Source organism: Tachypleus tridentatus, chromosome 7, assembly GCF_004210375.1.
Source record: "Tachypleus tridentatus isolate NWPU-2018 chromosome 7, ASM421037v1, whole genome shotgun sequence".
Classification (NCBI taxonomy): Eukaryota; Metazoa; Arthropoda; class Merostomata; order Xiphosura; family Limulidae; genus Tachypleus; species Tachypleus tridentatus.
In genome coordinates, this window is record NC_134831.1 from 173,685,114 (window position 1) to 173,711,232 (window position 26,119).

The 26,119-nt window shown below is 32.2% G+C and overlaps 1 protein-coding gene and 1 long non-coding RNA gene across 2 annotated transcripts in view; both read left to right on the forward strand.

The window, feature by feature from the left end:
- LOC143257872 (cyclopentanol dehydrogenase-like) overlaps window positions 1-20,274 on the forward strand; it is a 36,640-nt gene extending 16,366 nt beyond the window's left edge. The window contains exons 3-6 of the mRNA XM_076516899.1: window positions 17,037-17,122; window positions 18,869-18,962; window positions 19,182-19,251; window positions 20,234-20,274. Of these exons, the coding sequence (XP_076373014.1) occupies window positions 17,037-17,122; window positions 18,869-18,962; window positions 19,182-19,251; window positions 20,234-20,274 (291 nt within the window). The remainder of the gene's footprint in view (window positions 1-17,036; window positions 17,123-18,868; window positions 18,963-19,181; window positions 19,252-20,233) is intronic.
- A 602-nt stretch (window positions 20,275-20,876) lies between these two features.
- On the forward strand, window positions 20,877-22,522 carry LOC143257271 (uncharacterized). The gene is made up of 2 exons (XR_013031756.1): window positions 20,877-21,311; window positions 22,165-22,522. It is a non-coding gene; the product is annotated as an uncharacterized LOC143257271 (long non-coding RNA).
- The last annotated feature ends 3,597 nt before the right edge of the window (window positions 22,523-26,119 follow it).

Below are 26,119 nucleotides of genomic sequence, written 5' to 3' on the forward strand. Positions count from 1 at the left end.
TGTCTTTTATGTTGTATTAATTTTAAATACATTATTTTGTTGATCTGTATTCGAACGCAGGATTTCTCTACAACTGAGTGTTTACTAATAAATCAGTCTGCAACAACTATGTCAATTCTTCAATGAAATTAAAAGAGATTATCTCTCTATTATAATGGTGTCTTCCGATAGTACAGCGGTATGTCTTCGGATTTACAACGAAAAATTAGGGGTTCGATTACCTTTGGTGGGCTTAGGAGATATCCTTGTGTGGCTTTGCTATAAAGAAAACACTCTTACAATAGAAAATGTGATTTTGTTGTTACTTTTGTAAAGTTTGAGTACTTGACAGAAATGATGAACGTGATAGAATTTCACGCAAAGTTACACGACAGATATTTGCGTTATCCATCCTCAAAGTAGCATTCTGAAGCTACTCCTGGGCTACTCTTTTTCCTAACAGTATCATAAAGTAGCATTCTGAGGCTAGAGGGAAGGCTACTCTTGAGCTACTCTTTTTCCCAATAAATAGTGGTATTGACTGGCATATTATAACGCTCCGACGGCTGCAAGGGCGAACAGACTCGGTGAGCCGGGGGAGATTCGAACCCGCGACACTTCGATTGTGAATTGAGTACATTAACCACCTGACCATGCCGGGCCTTCAAAACTGGAGAGTTAGCAGAGTACATGTTGTTTAATTAGTTTCGCTCAGTTTACAGTTAGTTAAGACCTGCTAGTAAGATACTTTGTGATAACCCAAAGTACCATATAATTCCTCTTCTTAAACACGAGGCCGACCCTCATGTGTCATCTTAGAGTTGAAAATGAATACTAGTTTTACTCAGGTTTCTCTTTTGGTAATTTCAATTTTTTGTTATTATTTCATCGGCTCGGATTCGCTATCGTTAATTTAAACAAGAATTTGCAAGAAACAATTTTTAATTTTTTACAAATTTTGTTAATGGTCATTACTCAAACACTACATGATTTATCATAGTTTAAAATTACCTCTCTTACGTCTTGGAACACGCGGTGTGATTCTGTTCTTAGGTCTCGAAAATGTTCAGGTGCCATTTTGAGAAGATATTTTAAATTGAATACCTAACACAAAGGGAGGATAGAGGAAGTAAGGGCGGACCCAGTGGTATATGGGGAAAACACTTTTAATATCACAAAAACCCTAACTTCACCAAAGTGTGAGATTAATAGTATAGTAACCTGTTTCACTCTCCCTCTTGTAACCGGACAAGTTCAAGATTTCGTTTTACCCAAGAAATTTGAAACTGTGTAGTTTTATCGTTTTCTGTCAAGCCCACAAAGGGAGGCGGTGTTTTTTGAGAGCATTGGTAAATAAGTCATAAATATGTGTCATAACAACTACATTATAACACGAGAAAAACGAGGGAAGGCAAAACACAATAATGATGAATCAGCATTGTTTTCTTTGGTGACTTTATTCACCGTGAAAATAGAAGAGAAAATAATGATGACTATTTCTCAAATACAACACACCAGTTGCAGCAAAAGGTCATTACGACAGGTCACATAATAACTTAAGTCACAATAATTTGATACAATCCTGTTCAACTTGTATTTCTTGTCACATGCGATAAAACAACCAGAAGGTTAAGGTCAGATAATTTACACAGTTGTTTCGAACGATACACTTTTCAGTTCGTCAGTTACAGATAATATGAAAACGTCTCATTGTGCATCAAAACACAAACTGACCAATAGAATGACCCATCAAAGATATGTTTTTCTTAAAAAACCTGATTAGTTATAGAATTTTTATAATATTTATGTTTATTTGTATTATCATAGGTAAAAGAAACGTTTGATAAGAATAATTGCTTTTCTTAAGTAATACTTTGATCCATTAAAATTAAATACGTAAAGTCTGTTTTGGTTAACCGTAGTTTTAGAGTTAAAAAGTTGACTTGTATGGGTTATTAAAAATGTGATTTTCCGCATTCTTTCCATGAAACGGAAAATTAAAAGTTTATCACTAATTGCTGATGTGTCGTTCACGATGTGAGACATTAACATCTGAGCTTTTTCACATTGGTAAACTGTTATCTCATGAATAACACGATAACATACAGATATATCCTTATTAAATAGCAATCATTGAAGCCAAACATTTTTATTTTTTACGACAAGAAAAGTTAATTAGAATTACGACGGCTAGTATGTCTATTAAAACTTACTAATAAAGCTGAGAACAATGTTTCCACCTTCTCAGGTCATCTTGTGTGTTATTACACATGCCAGCAGCCCTAAGACACTGGATAAAACACATAACTACATCTTTCTTGGTGTTGGATGAATATTTATAATTTTATGAGTTATTAAGTGAAAACATAATTTCACAGTTGTACACATTAAAGTAATTTCACTGATACCTAGAAAATAATATTTGTTTGTTTTTAATTATTAATTTAAAGTGTAACCTATTAAAAGTGTGACGGTTACAGTTACATAATTTAATTGTTTTGATGTTTTACCAGATGACAAGTTTAGACGTTGATTGTTAGGTTGAGCCAGTGTCTTATGTAGTTTGTTTAATGGGTGGAACCAGTTCTGGTGTGTTTTATATAATAATTTGAACCACTATCCGACATAGCTTATATAAGGATTTGAATTAATTCGTAATGTACTTTATATACAAAGTTCACCAATGCACGGTGTGGTTTATATACCAAGTTAAACCAATGTCTTATGTAGTTTGTAAAAGTTGAACCAACGTTTGATGTAGTTTATATAATAAGCTAAACCAATATATGATGTGGTTCATATAATAATTTGAACTATTGTCTGACGAGGTTTATATAACAATTTGAACCAATGCCTGGCGTGGTTTATATAACATGTTGAACCAATGTCTGACGTGGTTTATGGAAAATGTTAAACCAATTTCTGATGTTTTTTACATAACAAGTTGAACCAATACATGGTTTGGTTTATATAACTAGTTGAACTAATGCTTCACGTGGTTTATTTAACAAGTTGAACCAACTCGTGACGTAATTTGTGTAACAAGTTGAACTAATGTCTTGTGTGGTTTGTATAATAATTTGAACCAATGCCTGATGTGGTTTATAGAATGTGAACCAACGCCTGACGTAATTTATATAAAAAGTGGAACATACACCTGACCTTGTTTGTTTAAGAAATTGAACTAACGTGCTTACGTTGTTTATGTAAGAAATTTAACCAACGCCAGATGTGGTTTATGTAACAAGGTTAACAAAAGCCTGCTCTTGTTTATATGACAAGTTGAACCAACGCTGTTTATATAAGAAATTGAATCAATGTATTATGTTGTTTGTATACGTTGATATGCTTTATGAAACAAGTTGAACTGACGCTTGATGTGGTTTGTATAACAAATTGAACCAATTTCCGATATGGCTTATATAAGAAATCGAACCAATATCCGAAGTGGTGTGCATAACGAGTGTCCGATGTTGTTTAGGTAACAAGGTAAACGATTGTCTGATGTTGTTTATATAACAAGTTCAACAAATGCCTGGAATGATGATCAGAAATCAGTAACTATGTATACATAAATATTGATAATTTTGCAGGTTTTGGCTTTATAAAGACAAACTTATCCTGAATTTCAAGCGTCATTCTGCTTTAAAAATTTTATCATTTGTGATTGTAATATTTTGAACACTCACACTTTGTTACTGTCCGAATTTTTTCTTTCTATTTGGAAAGTCTTTATATTAATTAAACAATATTGTATCACTGTGTTTTGTATCAGACACAAAATATGTATTTCTTCTAGTATTTCATCTTTATACATTTGAAGATAGGCTTACCGCTTTCTGCTTTTACAAATTCTTATTTATATGCCCATAATGCCACTAGTTATCCATACATACTATATCCCTATTCACTTATGGTTGGGTAATCTTTGTTTATTTTACTTTCTAGGTCTTACAAGATTAATCTGTTTAACTAATCATCATGATAAACTCTATCTAATGCAGGGGTTCCCAATCTTTTGGCCCTCGCGACCCCTTACCTAAACGTTTGAAACCCATGTGACCCTCTACTTAGGGCTTACTATCAGCAGCTTAATATTTCTTTTATTTTCTGTGAAGGAGAGGGAAAGAAACATCTAAAAATATTTAAAAATTCTGTAATTATTTATTAGCAAATTAAATCACATTGGTCCAACCTGAATTCACAAAAAGAACATATATTTCTTAAAATAATATTAACATAGGTTTCAACAGCTATCCAATCCAGCTAGTGAGATGCCTGATGTTGCATTTCAACAGCAAGCTTTGAAATTCGTGGCCAAACGTTTGTTAGAGCCAGTCTCATGTCATCTCCAACATCCAATCTGTTCCTATTCTTTGTTTTTTTATTAACAAGAGTGGAAAATCCTGCCTCACACAAGTAGGTAGAAGCAAATGGAACAAGGACACGTAAAGCTATCATGCTGACTTTGGAGTATGACTGATACATAGCGTATGAGAACTGAGTCACGGATTTCACCTTGAAGAGATCACGAGCTGAAGAGTCGTTCCTTAGATCCAGAAATTTATGTTGGATATCATCTGGGATGCTGGATACATCAAGTTCAGTACAAAATGGGTTCCTTACCAGGGCCTCCTGTTCCTGTGATAGCTCAGGGGAAGTAACGCTCGTCTTCCTTTTCTAGAGACTGAAGATGTTCGGTAATCTCATTCTTGAGGATCTGATCCAGTTGGATTTGAGACTCATCCGTCACTCTACAAAGTTTTTCAAACATCGCGATGTTTCCAAGATTGGTTTTCCGACGCCAGTTTTGCAGTTTGGAAACAAAGGCCCGAAGACTATCTTGAAAAAGGAGAACATGTGTTTCCCTTCCTTGAAGCTTCAAATTGAGCTTGTTTAGCTGGTCAAAAATGTTGGCTTGGTACGCAACCCTTTTATTCCATGCTTCATCTTCGAAGTGAGCTACAAGATCTTTCCTTTCTTGAGTCTCCAGGAAGAGCTTTATTTCATCTTTCATTTCAAAGACACGATTAATAACGTTTCCTTTCGACAACCAACGTACTGCTGTGTAGAAGAGAAGGACTTCGTGGTCAGCATTCATGTCTTTGCTTAGTTCTTTGAATAGGCGAGTGTTGAGTGCTTGAGTCAAAATTTACAATTTTGATTACAGATTCAAGCACTTCCTGCAGAGAGGCAGGGAGAGTCTTACTGGCGAGAGCATATCGGTGAATCATGCAGTGGATGCCCTTTGCTTGAGGTGCTAGCTTCTTCACTCTCGACTGGAATCCTGATTTCGATCCCAGCATAGCCGGTGCCCCATCCGTACAAATCCCACACACGTTTTCCCATTGAAGATCTTCGTCTTGAAAAAAAGTTGAAACTTTTTCCATGACATCATCAGCTTTTGTTGTGGTTTCAAGTGCACTGCAGAATAAGAATTCGTCTTTGATGTCACCTGAATTAATGTATCTCACGAAGACAAGAAACTGAGAACATGAACTTACATCTGTTGACTCGTCGAGCTGAAAGGAGAACAAAGGGGAACCCTTGATTTCAGTCAAAACCTGTTCCTTCACATCCATAGACATTTTAGAAATGCGCCTCTGTATAGTATTATTTGACAGGGATACTTGCTGCATCTTCTTTGCACTGGCTTCTCCAAGAATAAGATTTACTGCTTTTATCATGCAGGGTTTAAGAAGTGTTTCTCCAATCATGTGAGGCTTTTTTTTGTTTAGCAATTTCGAATGCAATCTCATATGAAGCTTCCACTACGGCTGCACTCTGCTGCTGAAACGACCTACTTCTGTCGATTCTTTGGCTTTTAAGACACCGTTCATGCCGTTTGAAGAAATCCAGACCCTTCTTTGCGTGTTCTGGATGTTTCGTCTCGAGATGACTCTTGAGTTTTGATGGTTTCATTGACTCTGCACTCAGGACAGCATGGCACAAAACACACTGTGGTTTCTCGATGCTGTCGTTGGCGAGCACAGTGGTGAAGCCAATGTTGAGGTAGCATTCTGTGTATCTGCGCCGTTTAGCCATGGACACAACTCACCTCTACTGCTTACTTATCTCCTTATAAAAATGTTGAATATTGAACGCTTTGGCAACTATAGATCTTACACTGACTACTTGTGGGGGATGCAGGTAGAGTAATGATGGGGTAAGTATTGGGAGGGAAGGGAGCGTGGCCAGTCGCGCGATTCGTCATCCACCAATCAGCAACGGACATGTAACTCACGTGTCGACAGTGAGCACACACACACTTAATCACAGCTAAACAGACACACAAGCATACGTACATGCGCGTGCACTCACATACTCGCTACTCACTAGTACACACATACATAGAGTTGCAGACACATACACATTCACACAGGCACGCATACATACACCTATAATATCACCTAATGACATTGAACTAACGTAGCACACGTTTTGCTTTGCACCGAAACAAAAAAAAAATGTAAGAGCATGAAAATGTAATTGATGAAATAAAATTAATGTTATCACAAGCTACTTCTAACAAGGCTACGCGACTACCCTGACAAGGCTTTGCGACCCCCTTGGGGGTCGCGACCCACCGGTTGGGAACCCCTGATCTAATGTATTTAGTAATTCAACTCCTTTATGTTTATCCTGTAGGGAGGGTCTAAGATCAAGTGGTTCCGGTTTATCACTGGTTCTTGGTGTTTATCACTACCAATTAGTATATCTTCCTTGATATTATATTGAATGATTGATATGCAGACAACAGTCCTTCATACATTTTAATTGAAGTATTTCAACAGATGAAAAGTAGTAATGTATCATCTTTGTGTGTGAATTCGTACAATAGAGATCATACTGATATTATGTTTGTTTGGGAAATCTAGTTCAAGGTGAGTAGGTTACATGTTACAGTAGGTGTTTTTCACAATTTTCTGTCTTAACGTAATTAACCCCGATGCCTTATATATATATGAAATATTTTTAGTATAATCTTCATGTTGTATAAATATCCTGGTTCACTTGCAGGTATCTGTTGTATGTAAAGGTTAAACTTTTATATATCTTTATGTACTTTTTTTAACGAAATACACCTGTGTATTTCATTTAACTATAGCAACACAATGTGGTTTGTATTTGAATAAATGGGGTATTTTTTAACGAGGACAGAAACACGACATTTCCAAACAGAGATGTAATTATAGTCAAGTTATACTATTAAACTATTTGTGCTTCGAACACAAAATGTGAGTCACTTCAGCGTTCATTACTACAACAAAGATTCTTGCTAATTGCTACAAAGCGAAGTCATTTATTACTAGCTTAAACAGTAATGCGTTACGTTGGTATAAAGAAGGTGTTTGTGTGTTTTCTTATAGAAAAACCACATCGGGCTATCTGCTGAGTCCACCGAGGTGAATCGAACCTCTGATTTTAGAGTTATAAATCCGTAGACTTAACGCTGTACCACAGGGGGACTAAACATAAGATTGTGCCCCCCAGTGGCTCAGCGGTATGTCTGCAGACTCACAACGCTAAAATACCCGTGATGGGCAGATCACAGATAGCCCATTGTGTAGCTTTGTGCTTAATTCAAGACAACAACAACAACACAAGATAGAAATAGATTATGAAGATTATGAAGATTGTTTAAAAAGCTTCTTGATTTACAACTGTAAAAAATATTTCTAAATCGACGAATATCGAAGATTATATTGTATTTTTATATCTGTAACTACAAAATACTGAAAACCAATAATGATACTTTTAAACATATGACAATTTAATAATAATTTAACGATTTTACTCCATACCTCAACAATATAACGTTTTGAAATTATTAGAAAACCAGTGATTGAAACATTGCCTTTATTCTAGGATGAAAAGAAGTTTCGGGTCACAGCTATTGGAGTATAACCACTCCACTAACTCAAATAACTTGGCAGGTAATTTGGTTTTTAAATCTAAAAGGGCTTTCGGGTCTTGAGGCATACATAACCAGGAACGATCAATTTTATTGGTCCTGCTTGTCAAATTCAGGTTTAACATTTTAGTGGCAAGGTTGTTTTTTAAGGTTTAACATTTTAGTGTATAAGGTGGGTTTTTAAGTTCAATATTTTAATTGGCAAGAATTTTTTAATTAGGAATTGATTATAAAGGATCTGAAGTAACACAGTGTTTTGTCAACTAGGGTGTGTGTGTTTTATTTATAGCAAAGCCACAGCGAGCTATCTGCTGAGCCCACCGACGAAAATCGAACTCCAGATTTTAGCATTGTAAACTCGTAGACTTATCGCTGTACTAGCGGTGGACGTTTACAACTAGGATTTGGTTATAAAGAATCTGGATTAACCGAGAGTTTTTAATTATAAATTATGGTTTAAATATTGATATTCCTTCTGATATTTGGACATTTTGTGGTTATAGAAATGTGGAAACAGGATGAAAGACGGAGATCCTGTCTTTGAGTTATAATCTCTTCATCTGTTACATTGGCAGGAATTTCAGTTTAAAACCATTCAAATTTACTTAAACTCAAGAATGGTCGCCAGGGCCTGGTGGTAAAAGCACTTGACTCGTAATCCGTGGGGGTGTTATAATGTGCGGTTAATCCCATTTTTCGTTGGTAAAAGAGTAGCACAAGAGTTGACGGTGGGTGGTGATGACAAGCTGCCTTCCCTTTAGTATTATAATGATAAATTAAAGACGGCTAGCGCCGATATCCCTCGTGTGTCTTTACGCGAAATTCCAAAAAAACAAACGATCTGTCTCTCTAACGAAGCTTTCGTAACTCTTACTATGACCTTGAGAGCATTACTTGTGGTAAGTAAAAACAGGAACGTTTCTCAACATGTCTCTCTTTTAAGGAAATCTCCATTATACAATCATTGCTTATATTTTTTTCATATAAGTCACATTTCTCCTGAACACTAATAATTGTTCAATACTTGAAACATTTGAAAAGCCGCAAAATACTTCAATAAGCATTATATAGATTCTTTAATAAATCAGGTAAATCACACAATGATCTTTAATAAATACAAGACATAACGAACACTTCCAATTAATGTTTAAAGTTTAAATAAATATTTAAGTTATTAATTATATATACGACCTACCACTATTGGTTTATTCGGTTGTAATTGTATTTATCATATCTATGGTTTTAAAATAGTATTTCCACATTAAAAACAAATCTTATCTAATGCCAACACTCTGGACACTGAGTAAATATGTAAATCACTATATGTTTGTATATATTGGTAAGGAACGTTCATACAAAGCCGAAAATGACGACTGCATTTAAAGTTCTGGGAAGTAAAGTACATCCGATAGACAATAGTATCATTTGTTTTTGTTGGTATATTAATGTACATATGCAATATCTGAGCAACAACTTATTCTGCAAACGAAATACATGTGTATTATGTTTCGAAATGTTCTTGTTATTAAAACGATTTTTATTCAATCTCAGTAAGTTAAATTCATTTTCTGTAGACTTCTGATAGTTTTGTTGTAATATATGTTATGTAACCCTCATCGTCACTCTTACCCTCTATATTACAGGTTTAGATACATTGCCAGCCCTACGATTTTTAATGACCATTGATACTTTAAAAAATAACGAACAAACTCACCCTAAACAAAGAGAATAAAAATTACAATTACATTTTGAGTACACGAACATATGAATATCGATTAATAATAATTATTGATAGACATCTATTGTAAAATGTTAAGTTGGATAACTGAACATTAAATATATACATTGGGAGATCTAGTAATATTTTAAGGAGTCTCATAACAAATCGACCTTTCCTTTGACAGACAGTTACTGTTGCCATATGATTTACCTGCCAATAAGAGTTACATAAGTTCATATAAAACATTTAGATACACAACGATCACGTTAGAAAATCATAATTACTGTTATTTCTTAACACACCGTTATTGTCATACTGGATAATGCCATACTGACTATCGTAGGTTGTTGGATCTTCAGCATCTATATTCAGGTACAAACTGTGACTTATCTATACATAAAAATGTGTATTTTTAAATATAATTATTAAAACGTTTGTTATCAATAATTTTAAAGGATATTTAACGTAATTCAGTATTTTTAATTAAATTATGTAATATATCATAATAATACTCAGTTTTTATCTGAACTGAAAATAGTCATCACGTACTCAATAGGTATATGTAAATTTAATTGTGACAGACGTTTTGTAAAATATCATATTGAAAGCTTATCAAAGTTTTTTCAAAAGTTTATCTATCAGTTTTGAAATAACATAATCAATTTATTTATTGCTAGTATTACATACGATAATGTTTAACCTCAATTAAACTAGCACAAAACACGTACACAAATTGATAATGGCGTAGTTGATGTTAGACCTATAACAAATTGACTTATAAATTTCGGTGTGTGCGATTGGAATTATTTTGTATTATTCTAGAAATCCCGTATTTAAAGAAGTATTATTGCAATAAATATATTAATTTGAGAATAAAATGTAGTATTTTATGTAATAATATATAAAGATTGATTACTAAATGTAATGACAATAGTCTGATGTATTTTTATATGATCCTAGCCTGCTTCGTGTACAAGATATTTATTTATTAAAATAAAATTACGTATTATAACCTAGCTTTGCTGGTAGATAGATCTGTATGACCAGAAAGTTACCACATACAACAACAACTGACTGTGTAGAAGTGTTTGAATGTTTTGGTTAAATTTTGCAGGTTCATCTATCGATGTACTGTTATTATACACCTGAAAACAAATTAAACGCTGGTAGACCAGAAAACTGTCATATGTAACCACAAACAGTATAGAAGTATTAAACTTTTTTCAATTAAATCTTGCATGTTGATCTCTCAAAACAGAATCTAGCTTATGTTCACTTCAGATGAAGATGCATCATATCCTGGTGGTGTAACTTACAAACTATAGACACCTGATTAGTTTACACTGGTGAAAAAGAAATATTAATTTACAAAGATAACTGAAATCACACTATTGAACCCTTAATTAATACAGTTAAATGATTAAAAAAAGTTCGCTGTTACGTAAAATTTAAAACTTATTTATTATAAAATATTAATGTATCCATCCGCCAGTTTTTCGTGTTATTTCGATCACCAGCTAACCACCTACAATTATTGTATTCCAGGGTGTCAGGTTAATCTGATGAAAACGTTGTAATTAAAACTATTATATACTTTATATTCCATAATAAAATAGTTCAAAGTCATATTTTATCAGTCACGTTGTTTGTGAATGTTGTAGATAGAATGGAAAGTTCCAAACAAAAGACTAACATTCTAGGATGAAACTAACCAACCAATCAGTAACTAGAAGCTTGCCTGATTAACCAATCAGCAACCAGCAGTATGTCTGACTGTAAAGGTAAAGAGATCTACAAACAGTCTGAAGTTCACTAATTCCTGGTAAGACTATTCTTCTGCATGAAGTTATGTGATATATAAATGCATTTGAATGAAAACTTCAGTGAACTGAACGAAGCTTTTATTTCTCATAAAAATATTCTATTTATGTAGAAATATATAATTTGTTTATTGTGTTTTTCTCTCCCTCTATAGGCATTAGACTTGTGTTATTGTTTGACGGTCATTTATATTTAACATAATACAATTAAAGCTGTGTGGTATTTTCGTTGTTGTTTTGTTTTCTCAAATTAACATTTTTAAAACAAAGTCATACGTTTTTGGGGCCTGAGAATAAAATTGTATGTTGCTGTTTGTTTCTAGATTACTTGTGTAAATTTATAGGATGGCAACTTTTAGCTTTACAGATGAGAAACTTGACCAGAAGGTGGCGATAATCACAGGTATGTAAAATTATATAATAAAATCATGTATGTTCTCTTACCCTTTGAATTCCAACTATACATCTGATAACTATTTCTGTATCCATTAACAATCAGTCAGTAATATTTTATAATCAATGTATCAATGTAATATATTTTTATTTCACCTTGCTATATTTGTAAAATTCTGTGAAAAACTATTTTTCTTCTTGTAAAACAAACAGTTTCATTTGGATAATATAAAACAATATCTAAACGTTTATTCAGATAGAATATTTCGATTTTTTTTTCTGGTTTTTATGATTTTAGTTACGGGTTGCAAGATCTCTGTTAGGGGGTGATAATGGCGCGATACCGTGTGACTAAACTGAGTGTTGGTATAATATACCGAAAATAAAGATGGTATCACACAGCCTAGAACCAGTAAATATATCGATTCTGAATTAAGTTATTTTCTGTTACATCAAAATGTTTTTGATAAAAAATAAACCTCTTTATTCAACATTCGTAAAAACTAATCAACAAATATTTTACATTTTTCATGTACATATATTTCACATAAGCTGGGTAAAATATTAGGTTATACTTTTGTTGCTGTGCGACATAACATGATAGCCAATTTTGGAACATAGTCTTACCAATTCTGAAGCACGTTAAGAAAAAAACTACCTTCACTCCAGATAAATATAAAAGAAACCTTTTTATTTAAACCAACGTTTCGCCTTTAGACAAACTTATTGACTTTTATATATATTGGAAATTGTTAATCTAAAAGATGTTTACAAATTATTATTCAATAAATACGTCATGAATTTATTTCATGAATGATTTAAATTTTGTTTGACTCACAGATGGTCAAGCTTTATTTCACAAAATGTGTTTAGTTCAGTAACTTATGAAATGTAAAATTAAGGTAAGCTGTGAGGTTGGGGTGGTTTTACCTTCCTCGTCGTTTGTCACGGGCTGTACACTAGTAATAAAATAAACGTTTAATAAAATAAATTAAAATAAACAACATTCATATTAATATTGATGAACTAATTGTTCATTGTTTATATGTTTGTTTAAACCTATAAACTTTTTCCTTTTCTACAAATTAAGAAACTTAAGTGGATATCTAAACATTTAGGTGATATTTCAGGGATAGGTAGAGCCACTGCCGTGTTGTTCTCACGCCTGGAAGCGAGGCTAGCTTTGACTGGAAGGAAACAAGAAAATTTGACAAAATCTGCTGAAGAATGTGAAACAGTTTCACCTTATGATCTAATGGTTTGACCAAACATAACATAACATGTAAGAATTTAATACCTATTATAAATGTTTAACCAACACTAGATACCATAGAAGTATTTAATACATAATCTACATGTTTGACCAATCATTGTATAACATAGAAGTTTTTAATACATTAGAAATGTTTTGATAAAAAATCTGAAAAAACAACCTTTACCTTCAGATATACATATATATAATTACTTTAATCAATGTTTAATATTTAAACAGTTGTGTACATTATATTTCATGAAACCGCAAAAGGAAACATTCGTTAATACATTTATATTAATATATCTGCATAGGTCGTTTTTCCCTGAACTTTTTTATCAAAATGTGTAAGTCCCTTCAGCATGTACTACCTGAAATGTATGAGATGTTTACATAACAAATATTGCTCATTTAGTAATTTATAAATGACGTGATATTAGTTTTTGATTGAACTAAAACATGTTCTTATAAATTTTATTATTAAAACTATATATATTTGATACTACTCCGGTATTATTCTGGGTCTGCCAAAAAAAAAAAAACACATGGAAGTATTCTCATATCGTGGTTCAATAATGTATTCTTTCAAGTTTACTTAAACTACTTTCGATTTAGTTTGTTTGTTCACCAACACACAAACGAACACCTGCACATGAGAAATCAAATTACAAAACGTTACATATATTCGTTTCCAAACGTCTAAATCTAGTGAAATGTGGTTAGTATACAAATAGTTTATAGTAATTGAAACTTAATAAATAACAATTAATACATCATGCATTATAATTAAAATGCTCACTTATAATTAGAACGTAACCAAATATAATTGGAACGTAATAACTTGCAATAAATCGTAAATAATTTAGTTTTCAAATATTGTTATATTTACTTAAATCTCTACTTCTTTAAGTAAACACCAAATGGCAAAAGATAATCAATCACTTCCTATGAAATTATTTTTGATTAAATAAAGTTAATTTATTTCAAATCAACTCCCAAATATAAATGAGGACACATCTTCACTACAATTAAGTCTGTTGTATTATTCTATTTTGTCTCTGAATTTATTTCGGTCTTTTATTATGAATTCTAATTACTGTTATAGAACGTACAAACTTTATATTTGTACCTAATAATACATTATGTTCAACACAGCCTGCTGGAGATGGAATTTATACATTCCATAAACTAAATGTTTTTGTCATCGTTCTTGAGTTCATCATAAAACTTTGATTCCTGTCGATTGAATTTGTTGCTAAAATATTTGTCTTTATAAATACGCTATTTATCTATGATAACGTTGCATGGTAACTATGTATAATACAAGCAGAGCCTATAACAATACGTTGTGTTAACTATTATAATTCCAACAAAATACACTGTACTAAGGTTGACAACACAAGGAACATACTCCTGTTTATTTTAGGTGAACAGTTTGTACACTCTGTTGATGTTGGTACGCCTGCCTATAAAGCAACGAAAAAAAATTACAAATTGAAAATTGTAGATTTGTATGTGTGCAAAATAAGTTTTATTACCATATAAGGTATTTCATGGCCTAATGTTTTTTATGTTAAACACAAACCTAAACAATAGTATGGAAACTCGATTTTTAGCGTAAGAGTTCTCGAACGCTACCTCCGAGATAAACGGGAAGAGTAATGACGTTATTAAAGATTGTTAACTTTAAAACATTAATTTTAACTTCAACAAAACGTCATTTCACGTGATCTTTAACAATGTTTGTTTAACATTACCATGATATCACAACTAACAATACTTTGATTTCTTCACTATCTGTATGGTATTTTTGAACAAATAATCTTGAAACTCTCCTTATTATTATTTCTTTTTCAAACATTCATTCATTACCAGAGTTTTATTCTATTTTAATGATTCCCGCCCAGTAATATAGTCTTCAGATCTTTCAATACCTGTGGTGATAAGAGCACCGACAACCATTATGTGAGTTTATTATTAGTTTCAAAACAAATCGGATTTATTGGAAATAATTTTATTTCTTGATTTAGTTTTCATAACTTACTACATTTTAATATAACAACACAAGCTGTAAAATTGTATAGCTATTATGTAGCTGTGTTATATATTATTTAGTACTTAATAATGTTCTTGGGGTTTCTTTGTTACAGAAATTACATCATCCAGTAATTTAAGGCAAAAATTTAGTTTGATACTCACAGATCAGTATTTTTATTTCTGTTTTCTAACTTAAAATGTTCACTTTATTTTGTATTGCAGTTTTTGTGTATCGTCGGTGATTTAACCGTAGAATCAGATATTGACGGATTATGAAGTCAACAATTGACACCTACGGAAGACTGGATATTCTGGTGAGTTTAGTTATTAGAAAAAATATAGATTAACACATTACGTCTATAACGTTTTCTTCTTTCCGTTTCAGTGCAACACCAAGAAATTTGAAGGCAAGCGTTCCCCGACACAATGTAACACATATTTTGTTCCTGGATAGTATGTGTTATTCCTTAATTATTTATGTTGTAAAAGTAGAGAGAATGGCCATTATTCCCTTCAAACTTTGCTCTCGTGACCTGGATAACGAAATTTAGAAATTAATCTATTTTCTGTGTAAAAACGGGCAATTTTGCACATTTTTATTTATATAATGTCTGAATAAAACAACATGTGAATCAATATTTTTATGTATTTATACTAAAGTTATACAAAATTAAACAAAAATGTTTAGAAGTGAATAGTTTCTCGAGATTTGCGACTGTAATGTAAATCACTTTCACGTATCAGTCTCCAAATATAGTCTCCCATCATATTTTTGTTATACGCTCCTAGGTCACAAAAGTTTGAAGAGAAAAATAGGTGTTTTCCATCTACTTTAGGCATAAATAATTGCGAAATAACACTTTATGCCCGGGAACAAAATAGCAGTAAAAATTTTATGACATAGGGTTACTATTACTTACAAGTCAAAGTTTAAGCGTAGCGGATATATTTTAACACATAAAAAGATTAGCACTCTCATTGAAAAAACTAAACTAGTACAGTTTTTAGATACAGTATTTATGCTAAGCCTTTGGTTACCGATTTTTTTATGTATTATAGTTACGTTCGAGTAAATGTCCCATTTTTCTAATTATATATTGTATTTTATGTAAAGTTGGTAGTTTTATTCATAAATAATACCCATCACGTAAGTTTTGTTAGAGTTCCTTTACTGAACACATACATTGTCCAAAGTGACGACCTAATTGTATGACCCAATACCAGCTGCCCTTCCTTCACCTTTGTTATGTTTTGTAGATCCTTTTGAACGTGGTTCCTGGTTCTTTTCTGAGTCTAAATGTCGATTCTTACTTAACCTACAAAGTACCAAACCGTTCTTGGGTTTCTTCTGTTACACAAAGTGCAAATCGTTCTGGAATAGCAAGTGTTTTACTACTGTACTCAAAGCATCTTTTGTTTAACGATAGAGTTAAATATTTAAGAAAGTCCGTTCGTAGAAAAGATGAAAAGTTTTTCATACTTTAATAATCCGGAATAAGGACACATTCTGTAATGTAATATTTCCTGAAATTCATCTGTACTTGTAAATCACTTCTTTTTTAATTGAAGTGACACAAAAGGATCAGAGATTCCAGCCAAAGTGATTGCAGATTATGGAAATTCTTACTTATATATATATAATAACGATCTGTACTTACTAAAAGTAAGAGGTATGGAGAAAATAGAAATTACCTCATATGAAGAGATCATCATAGCGCGTGTTGCCTAATAACAAACTCAATGAGCTTCAGAAGTTTCAGTTATAACCTTAGAGCTAGCAAAGCACAAGAAACCAAAATGTCTAAAGTTGTGTGACACAGTTAACATTTTACATGACTTTAATTTTTCATTCTTAAAGGTCAAAATAATGGGAATGTAAGAGGAAAGTTAGAACATTAAAATGTGTTATTTTTGTTTTAGGTTAATAATGCTGGAATAGTTGCACTGGACTCAGCTCAAGATGGTTCTTTAGGGACACTAGATTTGGTGTGGAAAACCAATGTTCGGTAACGAAACTAACATCTTGTAGTTATATTCAGAAATAAGGAATATATACACATACACACACACACACACACACATATATATTTCGACAAACAAGGAGAGGACTGTGTGTATTTACTATTTGTATTCAATACTGTATGTACATAGTAGAATTTGTTTCTAGTTAAGCACAAAAATGATATGTCCTCTAATCATCCCAGGTTTGAAACCCCAGTTTATAGTGTTGTAATTCTGTAGGCATACTTCTATGCCACTAGACGGTATATTGTACTTGTATAAAAAAATGAAACATTGTACATTAAATAAAAACTAGCTGTGTTTCTTAGTGTTGCAGAGTTTTCGAAAACAAAAAACACCTTACTGTCTCTCTTTTCCCGTTTCATATTTCGATAGATAGAAAAATATTTTGTTTATGTATGAAAAAACTTCGCGTTGATTTTGAAAATAAACCATGAACCTGTTTTAAATCATGGCTACCTCATAGACGATGATTTTCTTTTTTTTTTTACTAGTAAGGATAAATAGGCCCTTATGGATAATATTTTGATTATATTGTACACGTATGAGTGTCCGTTTTAGTGAACAGGATAAGCCCAGTTTTATTCCCCCATCCCCTCTCATCCCTCCAGAAATACTAAAATTTGAAACGTAAATATTTATTTAATATCATGTTCAATTTGCTTTAATGTTTATTTGATATATTTTTATGAATGCGATACCGTTTTCACATTTTGAAATTAATGAATAAAAACATACTATAAACAAAATACAATATTTACTTGATAATGTATCAAAGAAAAAATCCGTTTCTAGGTATTGAAGCATCCGGAAGAAAAAAAATGTAGAATAATATATATTAGTTTATTTGATTTTAATCTCATTTTATATAATAATTATTATAATGTAAACCTTTTTATTTTTTGCATAGTCTGTTTTATGGTTGACATTATGCTTATATTTTATAGGTTGGCTTTACTGTTTGTTTTTCCCATACAACATTCTAATTCTGCATATATCTCTTCCGTGTTTGAATTATATATATGATGCAATATTAGGTATATAGTTAATAACTTTAACTAAATGGGCCTGTAATTAAATATTTGCTCAAACTTACCGAAAAAGTGTCAAGTGATCAAAGAAATTATTCGTGTTAAATATATGATGACGATACAATTACTGCTTCGGGTAGCAGACGATAGATGCGTATATCAACATAAAATTGTTGTTTGCGCACCTTCACGAGTGAGAAATTTGACGTGCGCAGAAAAAGCATGAAAAGAACAATGAATCAAACAAACAAACTCAGATACTTGGAGAATTATATGTACATAATGAAAGAACTTTATGCATATATTATATGTAGAGATAAGGAAAATATCGTAAGGCTGAATTTCAAAAGTTTCAACCTCTAGTTTGTTATGAACAAATTTCGTTACTTTTCATGTATTAGAATATTGTTTTTTCTATTAAAATAAAGCAATGTGTAATTACGTTATAATTCGATATTAAATCTACATAAATAAACTGTAGATTTAGTGGATATGGATAGTAAATAGTAATTTATAAGCAATTTTCGACAAGGAGAAACGCTTTGAAACTTTCCAGGATCGTTGTAAAATAGTTCGGTAATAAAAATATTATGTAGAGATATTCAACCTAACGCCATATTGGTTTTGATAGTGATGTCATCTGTGTCTTTAATGATTAGTTTAAATCATTCTAAGTATTTTTCTTCTATGTTTACCAAGTTCTGTGTACCATTTGACGATGCTAGCTGTTCCTCACCTGATTGAAAGTAAAGATTCAATTGTTAACGTTTCAAGCTTTCTCGGCAAAAGGGGAGTAAGTAGTCTAATATGGAAGAGACAGTGAAAAATTATAGATTGTGATTTGATTGAAACGTGGTATGGAGTGATACATTTTTCCATTACTTTTCAGGGTGTAATTTGTCTTGTTACACTTCTTAATGTCATGCAAATTTATCCGGATATTTTATCACAGTCCTATTTATCGCGAGTTTTGGTAGTTTTCATGTTATAACAATTTTATCAATTTTTCTAGTGTGCAAGAACCCTGTCCAATTCCATGTCAAAAGGCGCTTTAGATCAGTTTACCAGAAGTGTGGCATTAGGTGAGTTTATTAACAAATACATAAATATTGAAGAACAAACATAGTTTTATATAATAGTATCTGGGACTGTTCATAAATTTTAAGTTATTTTTGAAGTAAGGTTTAGTTTATTTGTTCATTTTCATCGTAAGCTATAGATTTCTTCGTCTGAGTGATTAACTTATGTTTCATCGTGAATTTTGACCACAATATATCCACCTACAAATTATTATTGACACAACAGTACAAAAATTAACCCCAAAGTGACAGTTTTTTGAATTCTAGATTAATGAAATATAATTACTGAAACGTTCGTCAGAAGGAGTTAACTACATCAGTTGTTTGTAGAGCACATTCATTTAATTAAAATCATAAGCGTAAAATAAACGAATTAATTATATGGAATAACACATATTTTACTCTGTATTTTTTGAAGATGATATTTATTAGTACTTTATATTTACTTTTATTATAGAATAGTTGAATTCTAACTTCAGTTACTGAGGTTGTTGTCAATGTAAGCTTCACAACTGACTGAAAAAAATGTCAAACTCTACTAATGCTTTCTCTCAGTATTAGTTTAAAGAGTTAGTAAAAATTCTATTTTCCCCATTGAGCGATAGTAACTGTCTTCTAACGTTAATATACGAGTGTAATATTACTACACCATATTAAATGTGTAAGAGATTATTCTGAATACAATTTACTGGTATATTGTCAATACTCTGTATAATCAGTATAAACATAACCTAGGTTTTTATATTATTTACTAAAATAAGAGTGAATATTCCTCAAAGTAATCTCGATTATTTATTACTTTTTGAACTATTTTTTGTATTAATTTAATTTCACATCCTTAGAAAACTTCTTCTCGAAGATAGTTTGATATAAAAAATTGAAAAATCTGGTAGCAGTGTTTTTATTAAAAGTAGTGTAACGTAAACCAGAGAAATAGATATTTATCACCGGTTGGATTGTCTTTGAAATTTTCTTATTTTTCCAGACCTTGCTTCCAATCAAATCAGAGTGAACTCAATAAAGTAAGTTTGTTTTATGTGCTCATAACCCATATTTATAAAAGGGTTTTGGATACATGTTAATTTGTAATTTGTTTTATTTATAACTTGGCTAAATTTATTGTTGTCGTATTCACACTGTGAATCTCCTGTATAGGCGGTGAATATTTTGTTTTTGTGTCCTCTTCTGTCACATGTCATATACATTTTGCGGACGATGGTGTCTGCCCCAACGATTGTCTGTGTCCTGTTTGAACAGCTCTGCACGTAGGCAAACCTCAACATTTATAATGATGGAAGAACAAGAACTAATCAGACTCATTTACATTTCAAAACTTGACGTTACTTAAATAATATAAATGTAGATTTACTGTATGTTATTGTTGAGTGACTCTTAACATGAATGAAATACTCAGGAATTACTTTTTGTGGTGGAGGGTATAAGTAGCTAAGAACTCTGACTCTGAGTATTACCCAGAATGAAACACAATTAATCTTTCTGAAGTTCATGAAATAAATTTGTTTTTACCATATAATATTTTTCAGCTTTTGAAAATTATGCTCCATAAGGAGTGTTTTTGTTTGAAGAGCTGTTTGTTCATATACAACAGGAAGGGAAAGTTCTTTTTAGGCATTCAGGAAGGAGATATATTTCTTCTCCTATTTGGGGAATCTCTACCTTCTCAAGTCTCTTACACTTGCCATCACTTACCTCAGGGTTTATGATTGGCAGTCATAGATGATCCTACTATAGTTACCCAAGTGTTGGCGGTGGGTGTTGTTGATTAGTCTATGAGTTCAAAATTATATTTATATTTAGTTTGATTTATGTTATTAGTTTTAATTTATTTTCTTCGTATTTCTAATCCGTTGAACGTAAAATGTTTGAAATCTGTCAGAATTTACAAAGAATAGAATACTATGGTTGGTGTTACCCAGCTGTTAAAGTTTCTAAGTATTGTTTTAAATATTTCACATGCTAATACTCTCTGCTTATTTTTATTTTGCAGCCCTGGATATACTGAAACAAATATATTTTCAACTCTTGGATTGGACGCAAAGGAAGTACGTGAAAAGTGAATCAGTTTGTTGATATATAACGAAAATACGATTTATTTAAAGTTAGAAAAAGTCACTAGATTTATAGAAAATACTAGTCACTCTTGTTAATTAAATGTAAACATATAGTGTGAAGTCCAACAAAAGCTATTAGCATTTGTTAGAATATTGTTGTTATTTTTGTTTACTATTGTTTGTAACCCAAATGTTATTAGGAACGTCCTAACCAACAAAGTAATGGATCTCTAAACTATTCGGTTCATGAGTGTGTTTTCTTACAATTTTGTCACATCTGGCTAGCTTCAGTCTTCATCAAGAGGAATCGAACCGATGATTTTTCGGTTGTAAATCCAAAGAGTAATCACTGTCCTACCGTGATATTATTTGATCCATAAATAATGTACAAGAATGTGTTTTTTACTATTGATCGTGTCAGTATATGTGGGGTTACAATAAACACAACACATTCAATAAAACTAAATAATTTGTATCATACTGATAATAATCATAATGGTTTATAATTCATTTAAAATTTTAATATTGCATACAACATGACATAAATACATTTGTTTGAGTCATACATTTTCATGAATTCGTAAAACCTACAACCGGGTTGAAGTACCGGGAATCAAACCAGAATAAAACCTAACCGGGAATGTTTATTTTCAACCTTACACCAGATACACACTTACCATAATTTTCAACTGTATTCCAGAAGTGTCACCGATCTGTTTGGTTTAGTTGAATAAGTTATAAATATATATGTAAGTACAATTTATATATACACTTACTTTTCACTTGTTATCATTCAAACTTAACGTTACATGCAAATAAATATCTTTAAATCTATATATTACAGGTTATGGATAAAGCAGCTCAGTCATAACCGCTTTGTCATTGTGGACAACCACAAGAGGTCGCCGATGCAATCGCTTTTCTCGCTTCTAACGAAGCTTCGTTTATAACCGGTGAAACTGTGGTGATAGATTGCGCTAAAACTGTCTCTTACTAAGAAGTTTGTTTTCTGTTTTTCTTCTACAACAGTGAAACCTAAGTTACTAATTTATTCCGTATGTTCTTTATTTGTGTGATGGTAGTTAAGGTGGTGATTTAACTGATCTATGTGTATTGGTTGACTGTTCTGATCTTCTAACATTTGTTTTTATTTTTGAAGTAATACACTTTGTTGCTTTAAATAAAACATTACTAAATCATTCCTTTCAGCCTCTAGTTATTAATTTTGAATAAAATGGTCGTTAAGAAGAAAAGAAACCAAAATGTAATATTTTTATAGATTTTGTTATTAAATGGTACATCAGCTAAGTGACATTAACCATAGTATTCTATACTAGATCAATTTCAGTCACAAATGTTCCGACATAGAAGAAGTACTTTTGTTTTTTTTTTTTTTAATTTCACGCAGAGCTACTCCAGGACTATAGGGAATGCAGCTGGTCATCATCACCCACCGCTAACTCTTGAGCTTGGCTTGGCCAGATGGATTAAGACGTGCGACTCGTAAACTGAGGGTCGCGGGTTCGCATTGCTGTCGCGCCAAACATGCTCGCCCTTTCAGCCATGGGGGGCGTTATAATGTGACGGACAATCCCACTATTCGTTTTTAAAAGAGTAGCCCAAAAGTTGGCGGTGGGTGGTGATTACTAGCTGCCTTCCCTATAGTCGTACACTGCTAAATTAGGAACGACTAGCACAGAGAGCCCTCGAGTAGCTTTGTGCGAAATTCCAAAACAAACAAACAAACAAACCAAGCCGGGCCACTACTTTTGTTGAAGGATGTGTAATGGGGGGTGAATGTTCTTATAGATCATTTGAAAAAGCACGAACGTGTTTGAAACATTTATATTCTGCGTGTCTTTGTGAGATTAAAAAAACGACAATTCAAAAAAATATGAATCGGACAGAGACGCTAAACATGTATTTTGTTTTTATCACTTGGCCTTTTCCAAACATATGACTTCTACATAATCAGAAAGTTTCCATATGTTGCTGAATATATAGAGGGATCGAAATTGTTTCATTTTATATGTGAATCTACATAAACATTGTTATTCTACACCTGGGAACAAACCACGTGATTAGTAAAAGCTAATTTTCCGTCTCGCAAATGTTTTCTCTATAGAACTCTAAAAGTCCAAATGTTTAGACAACTGTTTCCTATCATGTAACAATTCTGAATTTTCACACACCTGTAATTATCACCATTTTCTTGTTTAGTTTCTTAACTTTAAGATTTCAGGCTGCCATTCCGCAAATTTTTCCACGTAATCTAGAACGAAATAAGATTTTAAAATTTTATTTTTTAGATCTCAACTATTTCTGATGCTGCTTTAGAATATTTAGTATTTCAAAAATATACACTGTTTTAATTTCATTGTGTTAAATATAGAAAGCCTTAAAACAATAACACAAAAGACCTCACAAATGCATTTTTTTCACACAAAATAATAATATTACCAGAAATAATCGGACTTTAGACTATTTATACGTCACCTCATTTTTACAGTTGGGCATGTGGTTGATTGCTGGTTTGTTAAACAAAACAAGCTGCTGGTTGCTGATTCGTCAATCAGGAAAGTTTAGCCTCAAATGTTAACCTTCTTTAATAGTAATGCGACAACTCGGCATGGCCAAGTGTTCAGGGCGCTCGAATACAATTTAAGAATCGCTGGTTCGAATCCCCGTCCCCATAAGCATGCTCGTTTATTCAGCCGTTGGAGCATTATTATGTGACAGCCAATCTTACTATTCATTGCAAAGTTAGTTGGGGTTGATAGTGATCCTTTCTCTAGCATTGCATTGTTAAATTAGGAAAGGCTAGAGCAGATAGTCCGCTTGTATCTCTGCCCGAAATTCAAAAACAAACAACAATTGTAAGGCAAAGAAATGTACTGAACATAAAGGTAGTTACTGTTGGTTACCTTCACATTACAAGAACGTTCTACTCCACCTGTAACCTTTACCTTTGATCTAGGGTGAACTATTAGTCTTCGCCTGGGAACAAACCACGTGATAATAAAAGCTAATTTTACTGGTTGATCTACAGAACCAGAAAGTTACCATATGTTGTTAACTGTATAGAGAGATCAAAATTGTTTAATTTTATACGTCAATCTACATAAACATTGTTATTTTACACCTGGAAACAAACCACGTGATTAGTGAAAGCAAACTTTGCTGGTAGATGTAACAGATCAGAAAACTGTCATATGTGACAACAACCTCTGTAAAAGTATTGAGCTTTTCTCAGTTAATTCTTGGATGTCGATCTCTCAGATCAGAATCAAGTCCATGTTCACTTTAGGTAAAGATACATAATATCCTGGTGGTGTAACTTACAAACTATTGACACTCGGTCAGTTTATACTGGTGAAAAAAAAATTAATTTACAGAGATGGCTGAAATGACAATATTCAAACTTTAGTATTAATTTATTAGCCACTACCCATAATTCAATCATTCAGGGTCTTAAATCATATTTATAGATCTATAGTACAAACACAACACTTGTATTTACAACTCTATATTGTAGGCCCTACAACTGTATTTGGAACTCTGTATTACAGACATTTCAATCGTACTTATAGTTTTATAGAAGAGACACTACTGTTGTACTTGGAACTTTACATTACAATCACTTCAATCGTATTTATAGCTCTTAATTACATACATTACAATTGAATTTACAATTGTCACGTTACGGAATCGTCGCTGATGTGCGGGCAGCCCTAGTGGGCTGAATCTGTTTAACCGTTGAAGCTTCTACTCTTACTACCCGAAGTCGCGTGCAAAATTTATTTGTAAGGGAGGATGTCGTGGCGAATGGAACTCATATGTACTAATTCAAGGCTTTACTGTTCAAACAAAAGAGACTCGAAGCTGGGATGTCTAATAAAACACTTTATTCATTCTTTCAAACATTTAACATTACACACATATATACAGTCTGACTTGCTGAGATTTATTATCACATATTAGTTATCCGTGATGACGAGTAAACCCACTTGTAGAGAAAATTATACATTTAAAAAACAGCTGGCATGTTTAGAGAAAGCACTAGTGAAGGAGCGAACAACGTTTCGACCTTCTTCGGTCATCGTCAGGTTCACAAAGGAAGAAAGAGGTAACTGACATGATAGCTGACCACATGTTTAAAGGGGGTTGTGTATTTGAGTGTAGGAATATAGAGGGCGTGCTTAGATTTTTATTATATTTATTAATATCGGTATAAAGGTGTTTCTTTGTATTGGTTTATTTTGAGTTCAACTCAAAATTGTTGTTGTATAAGTGAGGCTTATTTAATTTTGCGTTTGTTTATGTTTGTTACTTTATTTTGTGTTGGGTGTTTTCTATGGTTATGTTGTGGTTATTTAATTGTCAGTGTTCGGAAACGTGTGAAGGTGACTTTTTTATTTTTTGAATCTGGTTTCCGTTTTTCTTTTTGTTTTTCCAACATAAAATTCGTGTCAGTTATCACATTGTATTTTATAAATAATGTTGGTGTGGTTTTTTTAGTGTAGTTTTTACATAGTATAGACAAAACATAGTATAGTTTTGTGCCTGGTTTGTGAATAAATTTGGTATTAACTGGAATGTCATATTTCGTCACAAGATTTTACCAAATGTTGTTTATTTTTCTTTGTTGTAGGGAATATATGGTGTGCAGCCGTTTATGGTTTCGTTATTTTTTTAAATCATGGGTTATATTTACTTTTGTTAGTTGATTTTTGTCTAGGTGTGTGCCTATAATGTTTTATACGCTTTGTGGATAAATCTTATTGATGTTGATGAAGTAT